Source organism: Protopterus annectens, chromosome 2.part0 (assembly GCF_019279795.1).
Source record: "Protopterus annectens isolate FY-2018-M chromosome 2.part0, PAN1.0, whole genome shotgun sequence".
NCBI classification, from domain to species: Eukaryota; Metazoa; Chordata; order Ceratodontiformes; family Protopteridae; genus Protopterus; species Protopterus annectens.
In genome coordinates this window covers 320,653,798-320,676,297 of record NC_056728.1, presented here as the reverse complement: position 1 = coordinate 320,676,297, position 22,500 = coordinate 320,653,798, and the positions used below count along the sequence as shown (strand labels likewise).

Below are 22,500 nucleotides of genomic sequence, written 5' to 3'. Positions count from 1 at the left end.
TTCACTTTCCATGCTTGCTTGTGATAAATCCTTGTGCAAAATCTCTGCAATTGGCAGGTGTGAGGGGAGGCAAATAGATCTATGTCTGGGCATCCCCATTTCCTTGTTATCATGCTGAAGACTTGTGGATCCAGTTTCCATTCGTGGGGATCCATGAGGTTTCTGCTTAGTTTGTCTGCCAGAGTATTTGTTTTTCCTGGCAGGAATTGTGCTTGCAGGTGAACTTGATAAGTCAATGCTGTGTCCCATAAGGTCATTGCTTGTCTGTAGAGGGGGTAGGAATGTGTACCTCCCTGCTTGGCTTATGTACCACATGACCGTAGTATTGTCTTTTTTTATCAGTAGCTGTCCTGGATGAAGCAGGTCCTTGAAAGCTGTCAGGGCATTTTGAACAGCTAGCATCTCTTTTTGATTGATGTGAAGATGCATCTGGTTTGCAGGCCATGTGCCCTGAATACATTTTCCTGCCATATGGGCCTCCCAGGCATAATCTGATGCATCCGTTGTCAGTGTCTGTCTGGCTGTGGGTAAACTGAATGGCAGACACTTGTTGTGGTGACAGACCTCTGCCCACAATCAAAACTCCTGTTGCAGGCAGAGAATGAGTGCAATTACCATCTCCAGGCTGTGGTAATGCTGAGACCAAACACTTTTTAGATACCATTGTAGTTTCCTCATATGCAGTCTGGCATATGGAATTAGTAGAATGCAGGATGCCATGAAACCTAAGGAATGCAGGACTTTCCTTGCAGATAAGTGGGTTTTTGTTGCCAATTTCTTGAAGTAAGAAGTCAGTTGCTTTTGTTTGTCTGGCGTGAGATAAGCCATCTGGGCAGTTGTATTTAAGCTTGCACCCAGGAATATTATCTCTTGAGAGGGCACTAGTTTTGATTTCTTTTCGTTTACTGTGTACCCTAAGCCAATTAGTAATCTTTTTACAAATGCCAGATGCTTTAGAAGAATGCCTTTGTTCTCTGCTTGAATTAGGCAGTCGTCCAAGTAGGGATATATTTGAATCCCTCTTAGTCTGCAAAATGCAATTACTGGTGCCAGGCATTTTGTGAAGACCCTGGGCGCAGTAGATAAGCCAAAGGGCAGTGCAGAGAATTGGTAGTGCATTGATCCAGCTATGAATCTGAGGTATCTTCTGCAAGATTGTCTGATTGGGATATGCAGGTATGCCTCTTTTAGGTCCAAAGTTACAAGCCAAGCCTTCTTGCCCAGCATGGGCAGTAGTTGCTGTAGAGTCAACATCTTGAATTTTGGAACTTCCAGAAACGTATTTAGTATAGACAGGTCCAGTATTGGTCTTCAGGTTTTGTCCTTTCTGGGCACTAGGAAAAGACTGGAGTACAATCCTTGCCCCTGCTCTTGTTGTGGTACTTGTTGAATGGCCCTCATGTACATGAGGGCTGTAATTTGTTTTTGTGCCTCTGCCCATTGATTGTGTGGCAGGTCTGGCATACCCTTTGACTTTGGAAGGGTGTGAAAATGGAACCTGTAGCCTTGGGACACTATATTCAGGACCCATTTGTCTTGGGTAACCATTTGCCAATTTGATGAAAAAAGTGCTAGTTTTCCCCCTAAGGGGGCCACCAAAAGAAATGTGCTTGGATCTGGCAGAGGAAAGTCATTGGAACTGTTTCCTGTAAGGTTGTGATTTATCTTCTCCGCTTTTGGAGGTAGGAGCACCCCATTGTTTAGGCCTGTATGAGCCTTGGGGCTGAGATCTGCCTCTGGGACGCCTGTATCTGCCTCTTTGTGGTCTGTCTGACACTGGAAAGGACCAATTTTTAGAAGGCCAGGTCCTGCTAAACCTGGGTGGCTGTACCTGTAAGAAATCCTTGACTGTCTGCATGGATTTTGCTTTATCCTCCATTAAAACACCTCTTCTGCTTTAGTACCAAAGTATCATGCTATAATGGAGCACCTAATAATTTTGCTTTAACATGATCAGGCAGATTCTGTTCCTTTAATCAAGCATGCCTTCTAATAACAGAACCTGTAACAGCGGCCCTGCAAGAGGCCTCCAGTGAATCATAACCACATGGCAAATTATGCTTTCCCACTTGTTCAGCTGCATGCAATAAATCCTCCTTGTTCTCTGAACATTCAGTATTTGCCAACAATTTCTGTTTAAGCAGTGACATTAAATATTGCTGAAATATAAGCATATGAAACTGACAATTTAAAGCCCTTACAGCCAAGGTAGAAGAAATGTAAATTTTTTCCCCCATCTGTCTAGAGCCCTAGAATCCCTATCAGAGGGGACAGGGTTTTTTGCAATGGAAGCTTTTACCCCTTTGGGACCCTGAGATATAGTTTCTGGGTCAGCAGTGGGGTTTTTATATAGGAATTTATGAGAATTCGGGATCCTGTAGTATCGGTCTGGCTTAGCAGGTGCAGGGGACAAAGAGTCAGGGGACAGACCGGACTCTGAAAATACATCTACAATGTCTAGAACAGGTGGAATAGCAAGGGGTCTATGCTGAGGAAGTATCAGAAAGTCTCTGAGCCTTTTCTTAGATTCAGAATAATCTTGGCTCTCCCAGTGGAAATGCTCCCTCATGGTATGCAGGGTTTCCCCAAAAGAATAATCCTCAGGAGGAGAGGCTGAAGGAATGGATTCTTCAGCATCAGAATCCTCATAGGAAAGCATGGAACAATCCTGTTGAGAAGAGGAATCAGAGGAAATAGAAACCTGATCAGAAGACTCATACTGTGTCTCTTGCCTAGGCCTCTTATCAGGAAGGGGATGGGAACCCCTGATCAAAGTAATTAGGTCTTCGGCCATTTTGAGCATCTGTTTTTTACGCATGAAGTATGAGTAGGAGAATGCTGTACTTGTTTCTTGGTCTTTAGAGCTGCTTTAGTCTTTGAAGCTGAAGATGGCTTAATATATAGTTGTGTAGGTCTGAAGACACCCTCAGAAGCAGATGCCTGCTCAGCGGCTCCAGTCCCATCTGAGGGAATGATTTCCGAGTGTCCAATATCTTGAGTATCCAGAAGCCCAGTCGACTCCACGTGGGAGTCGGAAGCGGCCTGTGGCTCTGAGGTAGCGGGCACCAGGGGCTGCGAAAGCGCCTCACTGAGAACCGGCGTCTGGCCTAGTGGAGGCCTCGTCAGTTTTGGACCTCGGATGCCTATCCTTTTCCTTGTCCTTGCGTTTTTTGTAAACTCCGGATGTCAGCTGTTCCGATGGCATTATATAATTAAATCTTCAGCCAAAGTAATGAAATGCAAAATCGAACCGACGCTTAACAGTGCATTGGTTAAATCTAGCACAAAACCGACAGCTAGCAACGCTGTGATCAGGGCCTAGGCAAGGAATACAATAAGAGTGAAAATCCTTATGAAGTATTTGCTTCCCACAAGAAATACAATTGTTAACTTTTTCTGACATTGGTCTGGAGCAAGAAAAAAGTTTCCCCAACGGGGTACTTAGCTTTAATGAAGACTTCGGTTCTGAAATTCGGATTTGAAAATCTCAGGAGTCGGCCGACTGGCACTTGTGAACTGCTTTTGCTTCAGGCACCGCGCTGCAAGAAAGACTGAAGAAAATGGCGTCGGCTGCATCTTTTATACCCCTGGCGCACTGACGTCAGGGAAGAGGCGACAGCAACCGATGCTGGACCTAGACTTTGGAATTCTGGCCAACTGAGGGTAGCCTACCAGCAGGATAACCCAAGAGTAATGACTGCAACAGTGAAACACGATGAACATCACATTTCCTCTGCAGTAACTCCAACTTCTTCCCAAAGGGATTCCAAGATTTGTTTAATTTTTCACAAGGCTCATTTAAAGCTCAGTTTCCTTCCCTTTCTTCTGCTTCTACCCGTCATGAGTAGAAAAGGGAATCTTCCTATGAAGAGGAAGATTTATCTGATTAAGATGCTGAAGGACTTAATTATACTTCTCAAATTTATTCTCCCTCTGGTTATGTATCTGAAACAGAAGACACCTTTTCCTCTGACTCCTCCTTGAGGAACTTCACTTTGGGAGCACTATTTTTAAAATGACTGAACCCTTCAAATGGCAAAGCAAGCACATTTTTGATGCACAAAAAGGTAATATGGCTCCTAAGCCTTCTGCCATACTTCGTTTCAGAAGCTCTAGATAACTGTCAGTTTTTGTCTTCAGAATCACAACCTCCTGCTCCAAAGAAGCCAGGCAGATTCCTTAAGTCTTTGAATTCCATAACTACTTTTATAAGAATTCATCTTCTGATTCTACAGTGATCTCATCAAAATTGGACAAACTCTCTAAATGTTTACCTTCCACTAATGCTTTTCCTAATAATAAAGATACTAGAGCCATGGACAGATATGGCAAAAAGGTTGCACTTCAGCCACTCTGTCCTTCAGAGTTATCGACTATCAAACACACATGACCAAATACCTAATTTCCATTTTTGGATAGCATGATTAAAGTTGTACTTGATGTTCCAGACCCTTGTGTTAAGTATAGTTTACCACAGATGCTTAAATCAGCATCTCAAGTGGCTAGACATTCTATCAATTGTACGTATAATGCAGAGGCAGCATCTAAAGCTGCTGAAAAGGTTCTGTTCTCAGAAGATATGCTTGACTGAGGCTTTAGTCTCTTCCGGATGTTAAAGTGAAATTGCTGGATGCTCCCTTAGACAAGGACTACCTTTTTGGCAATTCTCCTATGAACATTTTCAAAAAATTAGAAGAATGGGGTAAGATCATTCATGAAGTTAAACAGCAGTTTCCCCAGTTTCTAACTTTCAGAGGAATTATTCTTCCATTACCTGAACTATTTTTTTTTCCTTAAGCCTCAAAAGCCAAAAAAGTCATGAAATTTCTCAAAAAGTAGCTGCAAAACAAACCAAAATCTGACTATAAAGGATCCCACGGATTATGTCCTGAATGAAATAATTTCTGACCATCTTCTTCAACCATTCTTCCCTTCTTCCTGCTCAATTATTCCTCCTCTGTAACTGCAGAGAAACTTCCCCTTTTGGAAACTCAGACATTCCTGAGTTTTGGACATACAAAAAGACAAAGAGTGGACCTTTTTCTTCTTATTCTCACAGGGATCCCTCAAGTTGCACCAGTTCAGCAACATGTCATTTTGCCAATCATTTCAGATGTACTAATTCAGGGAACTCTAAAATCTGTTCCTCCCAGTTGGATAAGAAACAGTTTCTGCGCCTCATGTTTTTCTGGTCCCCAGAAAAGAGGGGACCTTGAAGACCAGTTCTACATTGGTTCAAGTTGACAAGTCCCAAAATTCAAGATATTTACCCTCCAAAATCTTTTTTTCTGTCATCCACCCACAAGCACTTCATTATTTTATATCTGAAGGATGCCTACCTTTATACCTACAATCAGCACAAAATACTGACCAATTTTAATATTCTGTGTAATGGGATATCACCCTCAGAAAACTTCTTTGCCATTTGGTTTATCCACGGTACTAAGGGTGTTCACAAAATGTTTATCCATGGTTGTCGCCTTTTGCAAACTTCAAGGCCTCTGTATTATCTTTCTTAGATGATTGATTAATTTAGACCTCTTCAAAGCAAGAAGCCTTAAAGAGCTTACGTTTCATAACAAATCTGCTTCTCAGCCTACGATTTACATTTAACATAAAGAAGTCAACCATGAATGCAACTCACTGTTAGAAATGTCTTCTGTGATGGCTTGCCTTCACTTAATCAAAGCTCAGTTCTTGAAAACATAGTTCCTAATGCTGACATATATACAAACTATCTCAGCAAGAGACAGAGTTTGATTACCCTATGATTTATGGTGTCAACAATTCTAATTATTCCACACACCAGACTTAAAAAAATGAAAATTTAGCAGTCTCTCAGAATCTGAATGAACCCAACCCTGTCAACACTTATCAAGTCTGAAACATCCCATGCATTTTATAAAGAAAGAGATTTTTTGGTGGCTCAACCAGGTAACAATCAATTCCAGGGTTCCATTTCTCATTCCATCTCCAAGACTGTATGGCTGTTTTCTTAATAAAACACTCTGTAAACCTTTTATTAAGAAACCAGCCACATAGTTATAATTGCTCTCTTACTAACATCACTTGAGGCATATCTTGAGGTACATATGTAGACTAATGGATGGGGACCGGTGCATGCACCATGGTGCATCTATTAAAGTCTATGTATGCACCCTCACACACTCCTTATTTTGACATCAATGAGGATAAAGCTCAATGAGCTTTTTGGTGCAGTCACATAGGCAATGGCAGACTGCCTAATTTATGGAGCTTCTAAGGCACAAGTGAAGGAAGAATGCAGGATGGTAATGGAAGAACCACATGCAGTGATGCATCAGAACTATGGCAAACACTTAACTATGTGGATTGGATAGGTGAAGCTGCCTTCTATTGGGTCCAATGAACTGTACATTAAGCAGCACTTCAAGAGGAGGACGATATTCGTACAGCGGTTCATTCATACCTGTAGTGCTGAAGAGAAGACTGAAGGATTTGGTGTCACAAAAAAATGCTGTTTTGTTAGCTTGAAGGTTTAGATATCTTTTGAATACTATGATCTTTATTGCATACTGGATCAAAAAATATTTGAGGCTTGTGTTTTTCCTTTGAACTTTTTGGATCATCACCAAATCAAATCATTGAGTCCAGCAGCAAGTTTTTCTTATCAGAATAAGAAACCTTCCCCAACCCTTAGCTGCAAGAGTGTGGGAGCTACATAAAGTATTACTGAAGAGATGAGCAAGAACAGGCAGGCATCCTAGTTAAGCAAAATGTTTTCTTTCTCTACAAGTTTGAGTGAAATAGCTGGAATTCAATAGCAAGTTAAAATTTACCTGTGACGGAAAATAAAATGAAAAACTGCTCCATGACTTAGTATAAAGACAACTGTTTAAACTAAGACGATGGAGCCTATTTTCAGTTTCATTCATCTGAAGTAGAAATTAGATTTTTTTTCTTTCGCACATTACCAGTATCAGTTTCCAGGAGTAGTACACATTTGTAAGAATGAAGTGAGTTGGAATACTTTGCAAAGGTGACTGCGTATTGCGTGGAAACTTACTATGGCTACCATTTTTTTTTTTTACACAATCAGACATCTTTAGAGTACAAAGTCAAAGCAGCTGTATTTATGAAGTACAGCTGAGGCCGTCTGTGGAGAAAAGAGTATCTCTCGAGATCATCATAACCTGGGCAGTTTGTACAGAAGATTGGCAGGATTTGAACATGCATATGTTAATTAGATTCCTCTGACTTTCCCTGATTATAAGCTCTTTTGTCCCTAAATCTGTAGACTAAGAGGTATGGATATGTGCAGTACGTTGCAATGTGAATGGCCTTTTGTTAGGTTATTATGGCTTGTTAAATGCACACTGTGTCGTGTAACAGTGTGCTGACTCACAAACATGTCTGTTATGTGTTTAGCTTGTAGTGTGGGAAAAGTGTTTCTGTGGGGCTGCTTAGTTGCTATGGACAGATGCACATGGAACTGTCACGACTGTGCAATACAACCAATTGTGTGTGTGTGTGTGTGTGTGTGTATAAACAGACACCTGGCACAAAACACCAGATGACAGAGTAATTTTTTTATAAGCTATATAGCTGTGCAACGTAGTATGCTACTTACGGATTTCCACAAATTTAAAAGAAAAAAGGAGCTCTGCTCCGAAATCTACAGCTGGATACATTTCAAATTAAAGTAAAAAACTGGGTCTGCTATTAGAAGAGTAAGCAATTCTTCAATCTGTGAAAGGAGAGACCAGCAAGGGATGGATCTTAAGACTTATTGCTGTTTCCTTGTTACTGAAGGACAAATACAAGCAGAAACTACAAAAAAAAAAAAAAAAAAAAAAAAAAAAAAAAAAACATTTCTACTCTTACCTTGCTTTATTCCCTACTAATGTCCTATGCAGTGCCCTAACAGATTACTATTCTTTTATGATTTTATGTGTTCCAAAGAGGCACAACTGGGGCAGACATTCTCCGATGAGTTTATGTTTTGCAGAATCAAGGAACTTGTAGTTCTAAAATAAACACAAGCAAAAGGAAAGGCAAAATGGTCTTGCAGTTTTAGATGCTATAAATCTAGTAGGGCTGACAGGAAAACTAAATCATTAGCACTGCATATAATGAGAAAGAATTAAAAACATGCGCTTTCAGTTTCTGCCCATGGCAGTCCTTAAAAGGACAACTATACTCGCACATGAAACTTTCTGCAACTCAGAAGGCATTTTTCTACTACTGAATTACCCCGTGTCATCTCATGTAAGAAAAGCATGACTTAGCTACTTTCAACAGCTGTATGCTACTCAGTTCAACAGTCCCTATAAAGTTCTGTTTTCATGGAAACTTGCATTATTTTTTTGGAATATGCTTCGTTGGTGGCTGGTCTTACTGTACTTAAAATTTAGACTGTTGTCCAAGGTAAACATTCCCATTAGGGCCATATATCTATGAAGTCTCAAAATCTGCATGCTTATACAGTGCAAACCAGCTTTGCCATCACAGATAAATTAACTCAAGAGATCTGACAGGAAAAGTGAGTGTATAAAGGAGGACACCTGATCTAAATGCTTATTTTCTCCAAAGCAACTCACATAATTACACTGCAAATGAAAAAGTATAGCCTTATGTCTGTTCTGAGTATGGAAAAAAAGTACAAATAGCCAGTGATTCAAAATTTGCTTTCACACTAATAAAAGTCATAAATAAACCAACTCTGAGAACTGCTATTATAAATGATGGGACAGCACCGGATACAAAAAAAGACAAAAGAAAATCATACAGGAGGAACACAGTGCAATGTGAAATAAAGAAAGCATAAGTCTCAACTGTCCCAGCTATTGCTTCACATTTTTGCCCCATCCCTCAAATTTTTCAAGCAAGTCATGCAGTTGGTCAATAATGCCAGACTTCCTATTCCTTGAAAAATGCAAGTCGATACAAAACCTCTTTAATTAGCTTTATAGGTGAATTGAAGTAATAGTTAAAAATGCTCCTGAATTTGGGCCTTTGTCTCCCATTATTTTAGGCTTTGCTCTGGACTCTGCAGAGCTGTGCTGAAAATCAAAATCACATTACAACAGCCTCCATGATGGCATTTATATTAGAAAACAAATCATACAAATGATACAAATACTCAAGAGTGATGCAGGGCCAGTAACACTGCATAAACATCAATATATGATGAACATAATTCAGCTTCTGACCATGTTGATCCTTTATGTCAGTCTCGGGACAGCTGTAATAAACTGACATGGCCTCTGTTGGTGCAAGGCACAATATGTACATTCATGGAGTGAAACACTAACAAGTTGACAGAAAAAAGAAGTAATCATAAAAATGATAGCCATATAAAAACTGCTGATTTCAATTAACAAACAAGACACTTTTATTAAAATATTTGCAATAAATTGGTTAGGATAAAAAGGGTTCAATATACTAATAGATAGCATTACTTGATAACTCAGTGCTAGTGACAGTTCATTTTCCGGTGGACTTTTCAGATGGAAACAGTATCAGTACATTAGGAAAAGCGATTTCCTTTTGAAATACACTGTACAGCAGTCAGGAGGCGAAATGTGCTACCAATTTAGTTTGCCAGTTGCACTAAAACATAGATCAGTGCAGTTAATGAAAACAAAACTGACACACCAGATATTTTAGTTGCTGGAAAGCAGCAAAACATAACTGGAAAATAAAAGTATGAGAATAAATTAAAAGCACCAGCAAGATTCCAAAACTGATGACATCTCCGTGAGCTTTGCATTCAAAACCTGCCATTTTTTCCGGCATCCAACTCCACAGTGATACCAAGTACACAAAAGCATGTTGTATGTGGATGTGTTGCCATGTTTATAGTCATTCACGGTACACACCAAAGTAGTCGCCTTCTGACTCAAGTCAGCATAGAGATGGAATAAAAATGGACTTTATGTTATACATTGCCATTATTTTAAAACAGTATTTAAAAGCAATGCAAAAAGGGTCATGGCTAATAAATATTTTTACTGACTGTGTATCTGTATGGTGTGCAAACATGTGGAGGAGTCTCTTCTGTGTTAACAAGGGCATACATTCTCACAGAAAATACTAATTATCAACTCTTCTGTAATGATGCATTGCATACATATCCAAATCTAGAATATAGGGAGATTGCTTTTTTTCTAGCAAATACATGTAAGCTCAGTAACAATTCTGCAGCTGGTCTTCAGGTTTCCAGGGAAACAATTTGATCAAGAGAAACTGGCTACCTGGTTCTCATGTCTCCATGGAGACAATCTGATAAAGAAAAAATCACAGTCTGGTGGACAATGATTGGCTGAGGGAGAAAAAAAAAGAAAAGATTAGAGAAATTGGCTAAGAGAGAATGTTCTCTGAAAGCATTCAGGGTTTTCCCCAAAGCAGATAATGTTCTCTGAATGCATTCAGGAGCTTTCCCAGGGTAGTTAATATTCTGAACACATTCAGGGGTTTTCCCAACTCGAAGAGCTGTAAAGATATGACAAAACCAATCAGCACTTAGCAGAAGCACAGGCGGAGCCATGTGTGTGGCTGTCAGTTTGGGACTTTTGTTCCTAACAGGGGAATAAAACTTCAATATTTAAAGGTGTACATAGTTTTGTGTGTTAGTATTAAGGTTTTAGGGATACTGGGGTGTGTTTTTTATTTTATTTTTTTTTTTGTTTGAGGGCTTTCAATAAAACAAAAAAGTTTTACAAGATGTAACATAGGCTCAAATGTATATGAGAAGAAACAACTGTATAAAAGTTCAACCTCCCAAATAGCGTATGTATGTAATACAAAAGCTGGAACTAGACATTTAACAACAAAGGTGTTATACATCAAAGGTGAGAATAATAACTTTTTAATACAAATGACGCTTTCTTTAATGTCTTTAAATGTAAATGGTCTCAGAGATAAATACAAAGAGTAGTGAACTATATTTAAAAATGTAGAGTGTAAATAGCTATGTTACAAGAGACACAGACAGAAAGAAATGAATGTGTGAATTTGATAAAGAAAGGTTTTTAGGATGGTTATTCTGCAAGAGGAGCTCCAACAGTGATAGAGGAAGATAAAAAAAATAATAATGGCAGATTTTTAGTGCTAAGGAACTACTGGCAAGGGAGGAGGATTATACTAGCATGTATTTACATTTCACCTAAAACTGCTGTAATGGAGCTTAAGAAAATTCTGGGAGAAAATCAGTTTTCAGCAAGGAATATTACTTTTACGTAGGGACTGGAACTTGATTTGCAGCAGTGAAGATGTGTCTGGTGGATCAGAAGGGAAATACAGCAAAGGAGGACAGATTTATGAAGAAATTTATAAAAATATTTATGAATTCAGTAACAGAAGTTTGTAATGAATTTACATACTATTCCCCAAGATATAAAAACTAGGCTAGGCTTGCAGAATTTACATTTCACAGGAACATGTACAGTTAATTGAAGGTCTTGATACACACCCAAAAACTATTTCAGATCATGCGCCAATAGCTGAAACAAAAACACAGGATAATGAAATAAAAATGAGACATTGTTGCTTTCCCACCTATCTTTTGAAAAGAGAGCAATTTAAGGAATGGGTAAGTGGAGATTATTCAGGAGCTGTTGGACAGGATAGAAATTCCTTCTGAAAATACAGCCAGGGAGTGGGATAAAATTAAGATGGGAGTTTAAAAATAGGGTGAAAATAAAAGAAAGGAAGCTATGGTTAAGAAATAATAATTATTTAGAGGGGACTGGCAAATGTGAAAGTATTGCAGAATGGGGGAATCTCAAAGAGCAAGAAAAGGATCAACTGCAGAATGCTAAACAGAAAATAAAGGATTACCTCAATAATATGCACAAGCTTAGAAAGATTGCTATTAAGCAACTATTTTAACACTAGTGCACAAAAACTTTTAGCGCAACAACTCAGGCACTGAAAGTAGAAAGGGCTGTCACCAAACTTAGGGAGCCTATAACAAAGGAGGTAACAAGAGATCCTGTAGATGTATTAGAAATATTTTGGAAATTTTATGAGAGTCTCTATAAAGTAGAGAAATAAGAAAAATCAAGAGAAGGTACAAATGGAATTTTTTATGGAAGAATTAAATATGCCAAGTTTAGAGGTAGATGAGGCTTGATTACTAACAGGAGAGGAGAAGATGAAATAAAAATTGTGATGTACAACCAGTCTATGGGAAAGTTCCCCAGGAACAGATGGTATTCATGTGGAAATTTGGAAGCTAGGAGGAAAAAAAAACTGATACAGATCTGGAAGGTTTTGTTTAATATCATAAGAGAAGTACCACTGTCCTGGAATAAAGCAGTGGTAGCTGTAAGACCTAGAGAGGGTAATGATCAATTAGATCCAGCTTCATACAGACTCATTTCAATACTATGGCATGATTATTAAGTGTTCATGTCTATAATGGTTAAAAGAATGGCAAAAGTAATGCCAAAACTGATGGATATGGATCAATGTGGTTTTGTGGAGCGGAGGCAAACATTTGACAACATTAACAGAACACGGATGATCCAGAGAAAAGCAGAATGTAAGAAAATACCATTGCTGTTGGTGGGTCTTGACGCAGAGAATGCATCTGACAGAGTAACCATTTGCATTTCCTTTAAAAATTATAAGGCTGATTAGGAGAATATATGAGAGATCGGAGGTGAAAATTAAAGTAGGTGGGGTCCTCTCTGATAATTTCTGCTTGAGCAGAGGAACCAGGCATGGGTGTCCTCTTTCCCCTTTATTTGCATTACAGTTAGAATGACTGGCAAAGAAAACAAGGGACTCAAATTCAAGGATATAATTGGGATGGCAAGTCAAGGAAAGCAGACTTATTTGCAGACCATATTATTTTGTACCGGACAAAACCAGAAGAAGACATTGCAGTGTTCTGGAATATTTTGAGACCATTTCAGATCTTTATGGGATACAAAATTAATGAAGCAAAAACAAAAGCAATAGCAGTAAACTATACACCCACACATGAACTGGTTCAGGAATACCCATATTTATGGGGACATGAAATGAAATATTTAGGAGTATGGATTGAAATTGTAGTGGGGCAGCTAAGGATATGTGGGAAGAGACTAAATAAAAGATAACGCAAAAACTGAAAAAATGGAAGCTTTGTTGTATGGATATGGATAGTAATATACAAGCAGTTAAAATATTTTTAGTTCTTTTACGTCTTCTACACAGGTCAAGCATATTTTTATCAACCAGAAAAGTTGTGGGTAGCAATTAATAAAGAGCTGAATGACTTCATTTGGGAGGGGAAGACTGCAGGAGTCAAGTGGGATAAACTGATTCTTCCAGTATAACAGGGCATATTGGGATTACCCAGTTTGAAGGGGTATTTCAGATCTTCACAGTTAAGACTCTTATACATAAGCACAAGTAGAAAACTATAATTCAAAGTAGAAAGGAATGATGATGAAACAAGGGGAAGCTCAAGAAACAAGGAGAATGGAATTTTGGATGCAGGCTTTTAAGGAGAATAACAATAATCATGCAGAATATTATATCCATAGCAGAAAGTATTCCAAGAGCTAAACCAACATGGGAATGGAGAAAGGAGATTCTGCCGATGAGCATGACTGCAATTAGGGATATAAACAGGCAAGACAGGCCTGGAACTTACTGGAGAAAACTGGCAAAGGAAACAAGGTATTGGGAGTAAATAACTACAGAGGGAAAGGTAACAGAATGGGAAGATGCCAAAAATGCATTTGGACTGCAGGTTAGATATTGATATCAATCCCTGATAGGGAAGGCAGAGTATAGGCAAACAGATATAGGGGGTCCTAACCAAAAGATCAGCACTGGTAGAGTTTTGAGTCTAGAAGAGAAGCTGACATTAAAAAAAAGGAATAATTAATAGAGCATATAAAATATTGCATGATAACTCTAAGAATCGATCAGAGGAGGTTAGAAATGATTGGGAAGAGAGACTGGATAAGCAATTCACAAAGACACACTGGGAGGATATATGTAGGTTTCAAAATATGCAACAAAATCTGGAGGATTTAGGATTTTTGCATGGAAATGTTTACATAGATATTTGTATACCCCAAGTAGATGCCAGAGAATGTTTCCTAAGGTAGACAGTAAATATTGGAGGTATAAAGGGGAAGAAAGAGGTAATTGGTAACATTTTCTGGGAGTGCGGTGAGTTGGCGGACTTTAAGGATTCCCTGTGGAATGCACTGTCAGAGATGCTGGGTGGGCAGATTGGTCTGACGAAGGAGAAGATTTTTCTGAGCTACGATACAAAACTGAAATTGCCTAGATATGGTAAGGCCTTGCTGGGTCTAATAATGTTGCCTGCCAAAAACCAATTACTAGAAAATGGAAATCAAAATCTAAGCCAACTATACTGGAAGCAGTGAATATAGTAACATAGATAAAACAACTGAAATTAATATCTTTAGAAAAGAGTGGGAGCTAACTACATAAAAAAATGGTAATGGTGGGGAAAAATACATACAAGAGAGGAATGAAGTCTAAAAGGCAGCAGGACCTTAAATGAGCTATGGAATGTTTGAGTGTGAAAGATTGGCTAAATTATAACTGATGTATAATGTTTCAACTGGGAGCATGTCAGTATGGTTTGTGATGTAAAATATTTGCGAATAGGATTGCGTTGGTATGGTTTATTTTCATTTATATAAATGTATGACTGCTTATGTAGTAAGTGATGGTTTAATGAAGATGGTTCTTGTTTAAAAAAAGCAGGAATTGAATAATTTATGTAATATTGCTTAGGTAATATGATATATAGCAATATATGTGAAGTATAATACTTCTGTTAATATACTTTGATTACTTTTATATGAATGTAAATTTGCTTATGTCACAAGTGATAATCCAATAAAGGTGTTTGGAAAAAAATAGAATATAGGGAGATCTGCAAAAATTAATGCACGAGTGTTAAAATAGAAAGCATTAAGTCATTTAATCACAAGAAAAGTCACCCTATAGGCAAATCTGCTCCATTTTCAGGGAAATTAACTGCATTCTTCAGAGAACTGCAGGGATGTATTTACAAGCATATTTGCCTAAGCATGGTTTTTACATTGCTGCATGATATACAACATTCAGTCAACACAGTTTTATATGCATAAATGGAATTCCTCAGGACCTCTGCAATGTACTGTATTAATATGTGTACCTTTCTGTGGAGTGTTACTTTCACTGGCCGACTTTGATGAAGGTTTAGAAGAATCTGCATCAGTTTCTCTTCCATGATCTACATTTAATACAAAATCCTTCTGCCCAGGGGACTTCTCTTGGGAGGCCAACAAGTCTTCTGTAAAGGTGAAAGAACAAATGACTTACAACACAGGAAAACTATGAGCTTCAAAGTGGCATTTCTGTATACCTATTTTCAAATAGCACATTGTTTGACTTTGCTGAGCAATGCAACTACAAATACTCAGTGATGAAACATATTTGTCTTGCAAGCATGCGTTAGTGTTAACTGTGTCTACAGCAATTTGAGTTTGCTAAGCAGGTGAGGAGCTAATTCAGTCCCTTTTCAGTCACAACTTTAGGTCCAAAAGCTTAAATAAGTTCAACAGGTGTAAATCGAATGGGTAACTGCTCAGCAAGTCACAAAGAAAGCATTTACCTGTGAAATGGAGAAACATGAACAGTACATGGGAAAAAAACAATGCTCCAGTAAGCACTCTGTTAATACTAGAGCAATTTGCCTGCTTAATACAGAACGTCCAAAGTAGTAGACTGCAGTAGAGATAAATTGAGGAAGCTAATGTGATTTAAAAAAAAAAAAAAAAAAAAAAAAAATTATACACATACATACATATATACACATATATATACACACACACACATGTATATATATATATATATATATATATATATATATACACACACACACATGTATATATATATATATATATATATATATATATATAGTTTACAGACATAATGTTGAATGCTAAATGGTTGAAACTAAATTGGTTGAACACACTATATTAAATAATCAAAATGTTGAAATAAAATTAGTCTCAACACACAATGTTGAAATTATCGAATTTGCCCATTTCTGCACTGTAGTGCGATCTCGGAGTTGATATATTTAACTAGGGGGGCATGTGGGGCGCAGCCCCCAACATGGGGGGTGCAGGGGGCATAGCCCCTCTGCAAAATAGTACAGTTGATCTCATTGCTTTTGCAAAGAAAAAATTGTAGACATTTTGATAATTCAATGTTTTGGGTTGAGATGTTATTTTTCAACCAAATGACTATTAGACATTATGACATTCGACATTATGTTGGTAAACACATATATATATATATATATATATATATATATATAAATGCTGGAATTCACTGGAGGAATATAAAAAGAGGAGGGGAAAAGAAATTAGCCTTTAATTATGAAGCATGTGCACTATGGCTGCATTTTCAGTGAAATTTTAGTTGGTTCAGAAATTTAAAATGTTTTTTTCTTTACATTACATAATTCAGCAGGGAAAGAGTTCCCAGAAAGTACAGCTATTTTGGAGAAGGCTTTTTCTCCCAATGTAAAGGTGAGCAGGAATTGAAAAGCAAAACAGCATTTTGGCTTCTGGTGGATTTGAAGTTTATTATGCAGTACCAGAAAGCCATTTTACCCTCTGTACAGAAGAACAATGGCACTGGTGTTGATATACAAAATAAATGTACCTGAGAATTCTACTTTTGGTATTCTGGGGTACGGAAGTGCTTTGCGAAGACGTAAGGACAAGAACAGGCAGATCATATTCCAATTTGGGACTTACTATGTTTAGAGATACGGTTTTTGTCTATTACTGGAAACAAAAGGTTAGATATTTAATAGTCATACTTTTGCAAGTATTTCAATGTAGGGTGAAAGCAGAGTCTTACTTATGATGCGGCCTACACATCTTTGCCCTAACACTATAGGAAGATGTCAGTCATTTGGGTAAAGTACAAAGGGAAGAGGCATTATGAAGTTTTTTTTTTTTTTTTTTGCCACTTAAAATATTACATTAGAGGTTTGTATGTTTAATGCTAGCTTACTAACAGACAGTTTCAGAGCATGGTGAGGTCTGTTTGAAGGTATTCATGAATTGTAATGTATATGAGTGACTTAGTATTATGTAAAGTATCAAGGTGGTCTGAATTAAGTCAGATGGAAGGTTAATACAAAGTGAGCAGAGGAGAGGCGAAGAACATAAAGCTGGGGTACTCCCTTAGAGTGCCAGAAAAGAGAAATTGATCACATTAGATTATAAATGTTCTGCTGATTAAGAAAGTCTTTCATCCAATAACAGACATGGTTAGAGAACACACAGTTTTTAAGTTTTAGAAGTAGCAGTTTATGTTCAACAGTGCTGAAGCTTTTTTCAGATCTATGAAGAAATCACCGGAGAACATGCCTTATTACGTTATTCAAGATAATGTAGTCAATGACAGAACATAGGGTGGTGACACTGTTTTTGGCCAAAAAACATGTTAATGAGTAGGTAGTGTCGTAGATTTGTATATATTCTAAGAGCTTGTTGTAATGTAAAGAATATTTATAGGATTTTCACCATAGGCAAATATTAGAGGATAGCGTAAACATTAGGGAAGGTGGCTTGGGAACTTTAGGAAGTGGACTATGACACAGTGTAAAGCTATGATGTATAGAGTTGATAGGTGAAAGTTTGCATATAAAGATGAGGGGTTTCAAGCTGTACTGCAGTAATCTTGGATATATTACATGGTGGTAAGATTTGTATGGATACCCTGTACCAGTGGCATAGAGGGATAGAGCCCTATGTACCAGTATGCCTATCCTGGGGGAGGCCATTATTGATGGTGAACAGCCTACTTCTATAGACCTCCACATTCACAGTTATGAGGAGGAGGCCAAGCTAGAACTTGTAGACAGGGTTGGAGGAGCTGCCACCCTTTGGGCCATGGGAGGGGTTGTCCCAGTAGCCAAATCTCATCACAACCGTAACCTCATATAGCAACAGTAGCAGCATGCTGGCTAAGATACAGCTATGAAATTAAGCACCTCTTAGGTTGGCAATGACCACTTTCCAGTCCCACCACTAGCCAATGGACTAATGCACTACTGAGCATTAGGCCCTAGACAGACAGCATGGGACAGTGTCCAGGCTATGGCCAAGAGATTCCCCAGCTGCTGCAACTGACTGGCACTCTGCAGCAAAAAAACCTCCAGAAGGAATGAAATGCGAGGAAAATGTCCTGGGAAGCAGCCATGAACTGGACAAGGACTCAATGTACACAGCTCCACTAGAACAACCGTCTAATGTGAACACAGTATGAAATAAAAAAAATAATAGAAAAAAAGAAATACAAAGGCTTGTATGGGTAATCAATACAATCAAGAAAATCTTTTATTGTTTTGGAGGAGAAGCTTTTGAAACAGAAGTATTCTAGGAGTTTATGAAAGGAAACATTGTGTGTACAAAGAGTGGAGTTACTGAGTGTTCCATAGTTTGGAGGAGAGAGAATAACAAATTTAGGTGACTACACTACAAATCAGGACCCTTACACATCCTAAACAATTTTAAGACCGCTACCAAAGAGCACTTTAAAAAGTAACTGGTTCTGCCACTGCACTCTCCCTCCTTAAACATCCCCTACTTCTCGTACCTTAATCTGCTTTCTGCCCTTAACTCACTTCTCACTAGCTCTCTCTAATCTTCCTTGACTACTCTTTCTACTGTCTTCTAAAATCTATTAAGCAAATCGCCTCAGAGAAACATTCTATTGTAATTGTCTTACCTTCATGCAACTACATTATGATAAAACTGGGTTTTTGTAACCACTTACCCCAAAAACTCTATGCATCTTAATTAAATATTTCTTTTATGCATTTTGAAATAGTTTTGCTATACTCCTGATTGACACTGTACAACATTGTACTGCTACTTAAAGACTTGTAATAATCCTGTAACATTGCTGTTTCATGCTACTTTATAATGAAAATTGTTTAATATGTTGGAGCTTTTCTCCCTGGGCCTCTGCCGAAAAAGGGCTCTTCAGCTCAGTCGGACAATCCCAGTCAACAAATGTAAAATAAATAAATACAATGTTTGCATAATTCTGACTTTAGTATTGTAGAGGAGTTTTTCTTAGGTGCTCCAGAAGAATTTTGGATGCTGAAAGTGTGAAAGTACCACTCATAAAAGATAACCTAGCTTCATCTGTTTTTATTGTTGTATTTTGTTTTGGCTGCCGAGTGTCATGGACTAAATGGATAAAGTTTTACCACAAAAACAGAGTAACAAAGCAGGCCTTCCCTTAAATAATTTTCTTCTGGACTGACGACATCTTTTTTTGCTCTCTGTTTCCTGTGAGTAATCTACAGAAAGTTCCAGAAACCTTTCTGTGAAGTATCCTCATCATATGCTGCACCATTGTATGGGAACCCTTTCATCCATCACTCCACAACATTGTGTGGTTTGGAGTTGCCATTATTTCCCTTGCTGTGCAACTTCAACTGGACTTTCATACAGAAGACTCTACAGTATCATGGTGCAGTTCTTCTCCAGTGTTGCTCCTTAACTGGCAACTTGTAATTCCATTGTGCTGAGACATTGCTGGTGTTGGATTCTCCACACTAAATCCTTCACTTTGCATATAATCCATCATGTCAATTTCTATTTAATGTACGTCTTACTAATCCAGTTTTCTACATTCTCCCTTTGTTTTCTTATTTTCTTGTATTGTGAAATGTTCGGTATTCAGATTCCTTTACTTGTATTTCTCTTCAAATATCTTTGGAGATGTTGTATTGACTACCATGGCATTTTCCTTGGCATAAATGTGGTGCTGCGGTAGCGTTGTCACCTCACAGTTAGACGTTGCCCGTTCGATTCTCAGTTAGAGCGTCTTCTGTGTGTCAGCATGCGTGAATAGGCGTTCCTTCGTTGAAGGTTGTGCATTAAGCCCGGCACGCCAGCACATAAAAATCTACTGCCAATCATTAGCGGACCGGAGTTCCGTTGTGGTGACCCCTAACCTGGAAAAGCCGAAAGACGCAAACAAACCAGATCCACCCCACCATGTCCATGTTCCTTTTTTATACCTTTTAAACATTTCTGAATTTTGTTATTTATATTTTTGCTCATCCTCTCTTTTTCCAGGTAGCCCAAAGATCCTTCATCCAAGTAATGTTTTTTTCATAAATCTGTTGTACTGATGAATACAAGTTTCTCTTTGAAGCCTCTGATAATATTTCTCTTTCCTTTAACGTCTCTCAATCTTTTTAAATATTTTCAGGCTGGAAATTCTGTGCTTCTTGCATAATAGTAACTATACATAATTTCTTTCTTATTCACAATAGTCCACTTTGACATCTTTATGGCTCTTTTTTGGCCTGTCAGTTTTTTTCTCTACTACTTCCTTTTACAACACAGGGGCCATCTTCCCCCAACCCTTCTGTAGGGATTTTTCCACTCCTGAGGATTCTACACTGTTTTTCCAGTCCTGGCACCAGTATGAACACCAGGATTGCTCACTTTTTTATCCTGTGTGGGGGAGGTGATGTGCAATGGACCATTTGTGAGGGACATCTGCTCACTTCTGCAAGGAGCGTTTCCTATGACATGGCCCTGCCCCACCATCTAAACAGTTTTTTTTTTTTCAGTCTCCATCAGGGAAATTGCACCTCCCAGTGTGCCCACCCTTTCTGCCTCTACCAGGAAAAGAGAACAGGCTAAAGCCCCTTCATTCTCCTCCCCTTCTCTCATCCTGTGCCAAGGTCACTATCTGAACCCCAGATGCATGGAGCATAGTCAGGACTCCATCCCTTTACAACACTGATCCTCGCTAGATCTTTGGCATTTTTTTAGGATTTATTGAATTTGATGCAACAAAGTGAAACAGAAAATGGAGAGGCAGCAAGCTGGAGTGAACTAGCTGACTGTATTATGGAAGCAGAATAAAAAAAGCAGTGGATTTTGGTGACAAAGGAGCTTTAAATATAGTGTGTGTTTTGCTAGTGGAGTATCTAGTTTTAAAGGCACACATCAACAAGTATGAAAACAATGATGTTGATATTGCAAGAATAGGAAGGCAAGCAGCTATGGTAATAGAAAGTATACAGCAACAGACTCTTAGTGAGCAACTCAGGAGGTAAGAATTAAAAGAAAGGCTGATGCTTGTTTAAATAGATGTGATGTTTTGGACAACATAATATTGCCTTTAGGATTTAATAAAAAGAAAACAGCATTAATACATTTTGCCACTGAAGACTTCTGTGCAGTGACTTTTGAAACATTTGGTTTACTACAAAAATTCATGTCTCAGATTCATAGGTTCATAGATTAGTACTAAGATAACTGCCCTTGTGAGCCATTTTAAGCCTAGCCAATTATCCCTTGTGAGACTCAAACCCTTCACCTTGTGTTTGTAAGGCAAACACCTTAACCATTAGACCACCTTCCCTAAACCATGGAAGGAGTTTTTTTTTTTTTTTTAATTTTGGACGAACTTAAAAAGAAAATGCATGTGCAATTCAGAACTGCTAACCTTTTTGTTACCTGTTTGTAATGAAGTGCATGACATAAAAAGGTATTTGATGAAAGAAATATATGGACTAGGGTGTAAAGTGTTAGTAACATTAAATTTAATACAAGAATGGATGCCATACGTTCAAAATGCAATAAATATTAATGGAAAGAGACCAAAATACTGAGATCAGCCAAAAGCTTTTTTTGTGGAGGTAAAAGGCATTTAGTACAGAGCTGTAAAAAGTAAATGCAGGCAATGTGGCGAAAGGGGACATGCAAAATGTAGTAAATGTAATGTCCAATGACATTTTGTTTTTTTCTGTCTTATGTTGCAGAAGAAAACATCGAAAATAGCAAAGATAAGGCAAATAATGTTATGGAAGAAACTATAGAACAAAATATAAATTCAGAAGAAATGGTGTTAAATAGTGAGGAGAAAAAAGATGTTAATTCTCTTGCTGAACAGCAACAAAATAATGAGAAGTCAAATCAGAGGAGGAAAAAAATACAAGTTGGAAGAAAAGAATCAAAGAAAGGGATGACGCAAGTGTTCATAGGTAGGTACTAGGCTATCGGCCCTGGGGCCCATACAAGCCTAGCCAAAAAAATGTACCCAGGCTTTCGCCACCCAAGAAAATTATTTTCCTGTGCCCCTGTTGAGCAGAGCCACAGAAGTGATCCCCGGGGTGAATTTCCCATTTCCCATCCAATCATCAAGATTTCTCTTGAAGAGTGCTAATGAGGAGCTCTGTTTGACATAGATAGGTAGTCTGTTCCAGAGTATGGGAAGTCTCTGGGACAGGAATCTATCCCTCCAGCATGTTCTGTTTATTGTGGTGACAAGATTTAGGTCCCTGTTAATTTAAACAGTGCTAGAAATGATATCAGAGTGCTAATGGTAACTGAACGATGTAAGATGATGAAAGCAGAAATTATATGTTTATTAGATACAAGATGTGTTGAGAGAGAGAGAAAAGGGATAGAACTGAGAGACCTTGTGGGGAAAGGAGAT

At 38.2% G+C, this 22,500-nt stretch overlaps 1 protein-coding gene across 2 annotated transcripts in view; it reads right to left on the bottom strand.

The window, feature by feature from the left end:
- The window catches only part of SLC12A2 (solute carrier family 12 member 2), a 2,115,502-nt gene that overhangs the window by 266,889 nt on the left and 1,826,113 nt on the right, over nt 1–22,500 (bottom strand). For both annotated transcript variants that reach the window (XM_044060802.1, XM_044060801.1), the window contains exon 20: nt 15,158–15,295. In XM_044060802.1, coding sequence (XP_043916737.1) covers nt 15,158–15,295 — 138 coding nt within the window. The remainder of the gene's footprint in view (nt 1–15,157; nt 15,296–22,500) is intronic.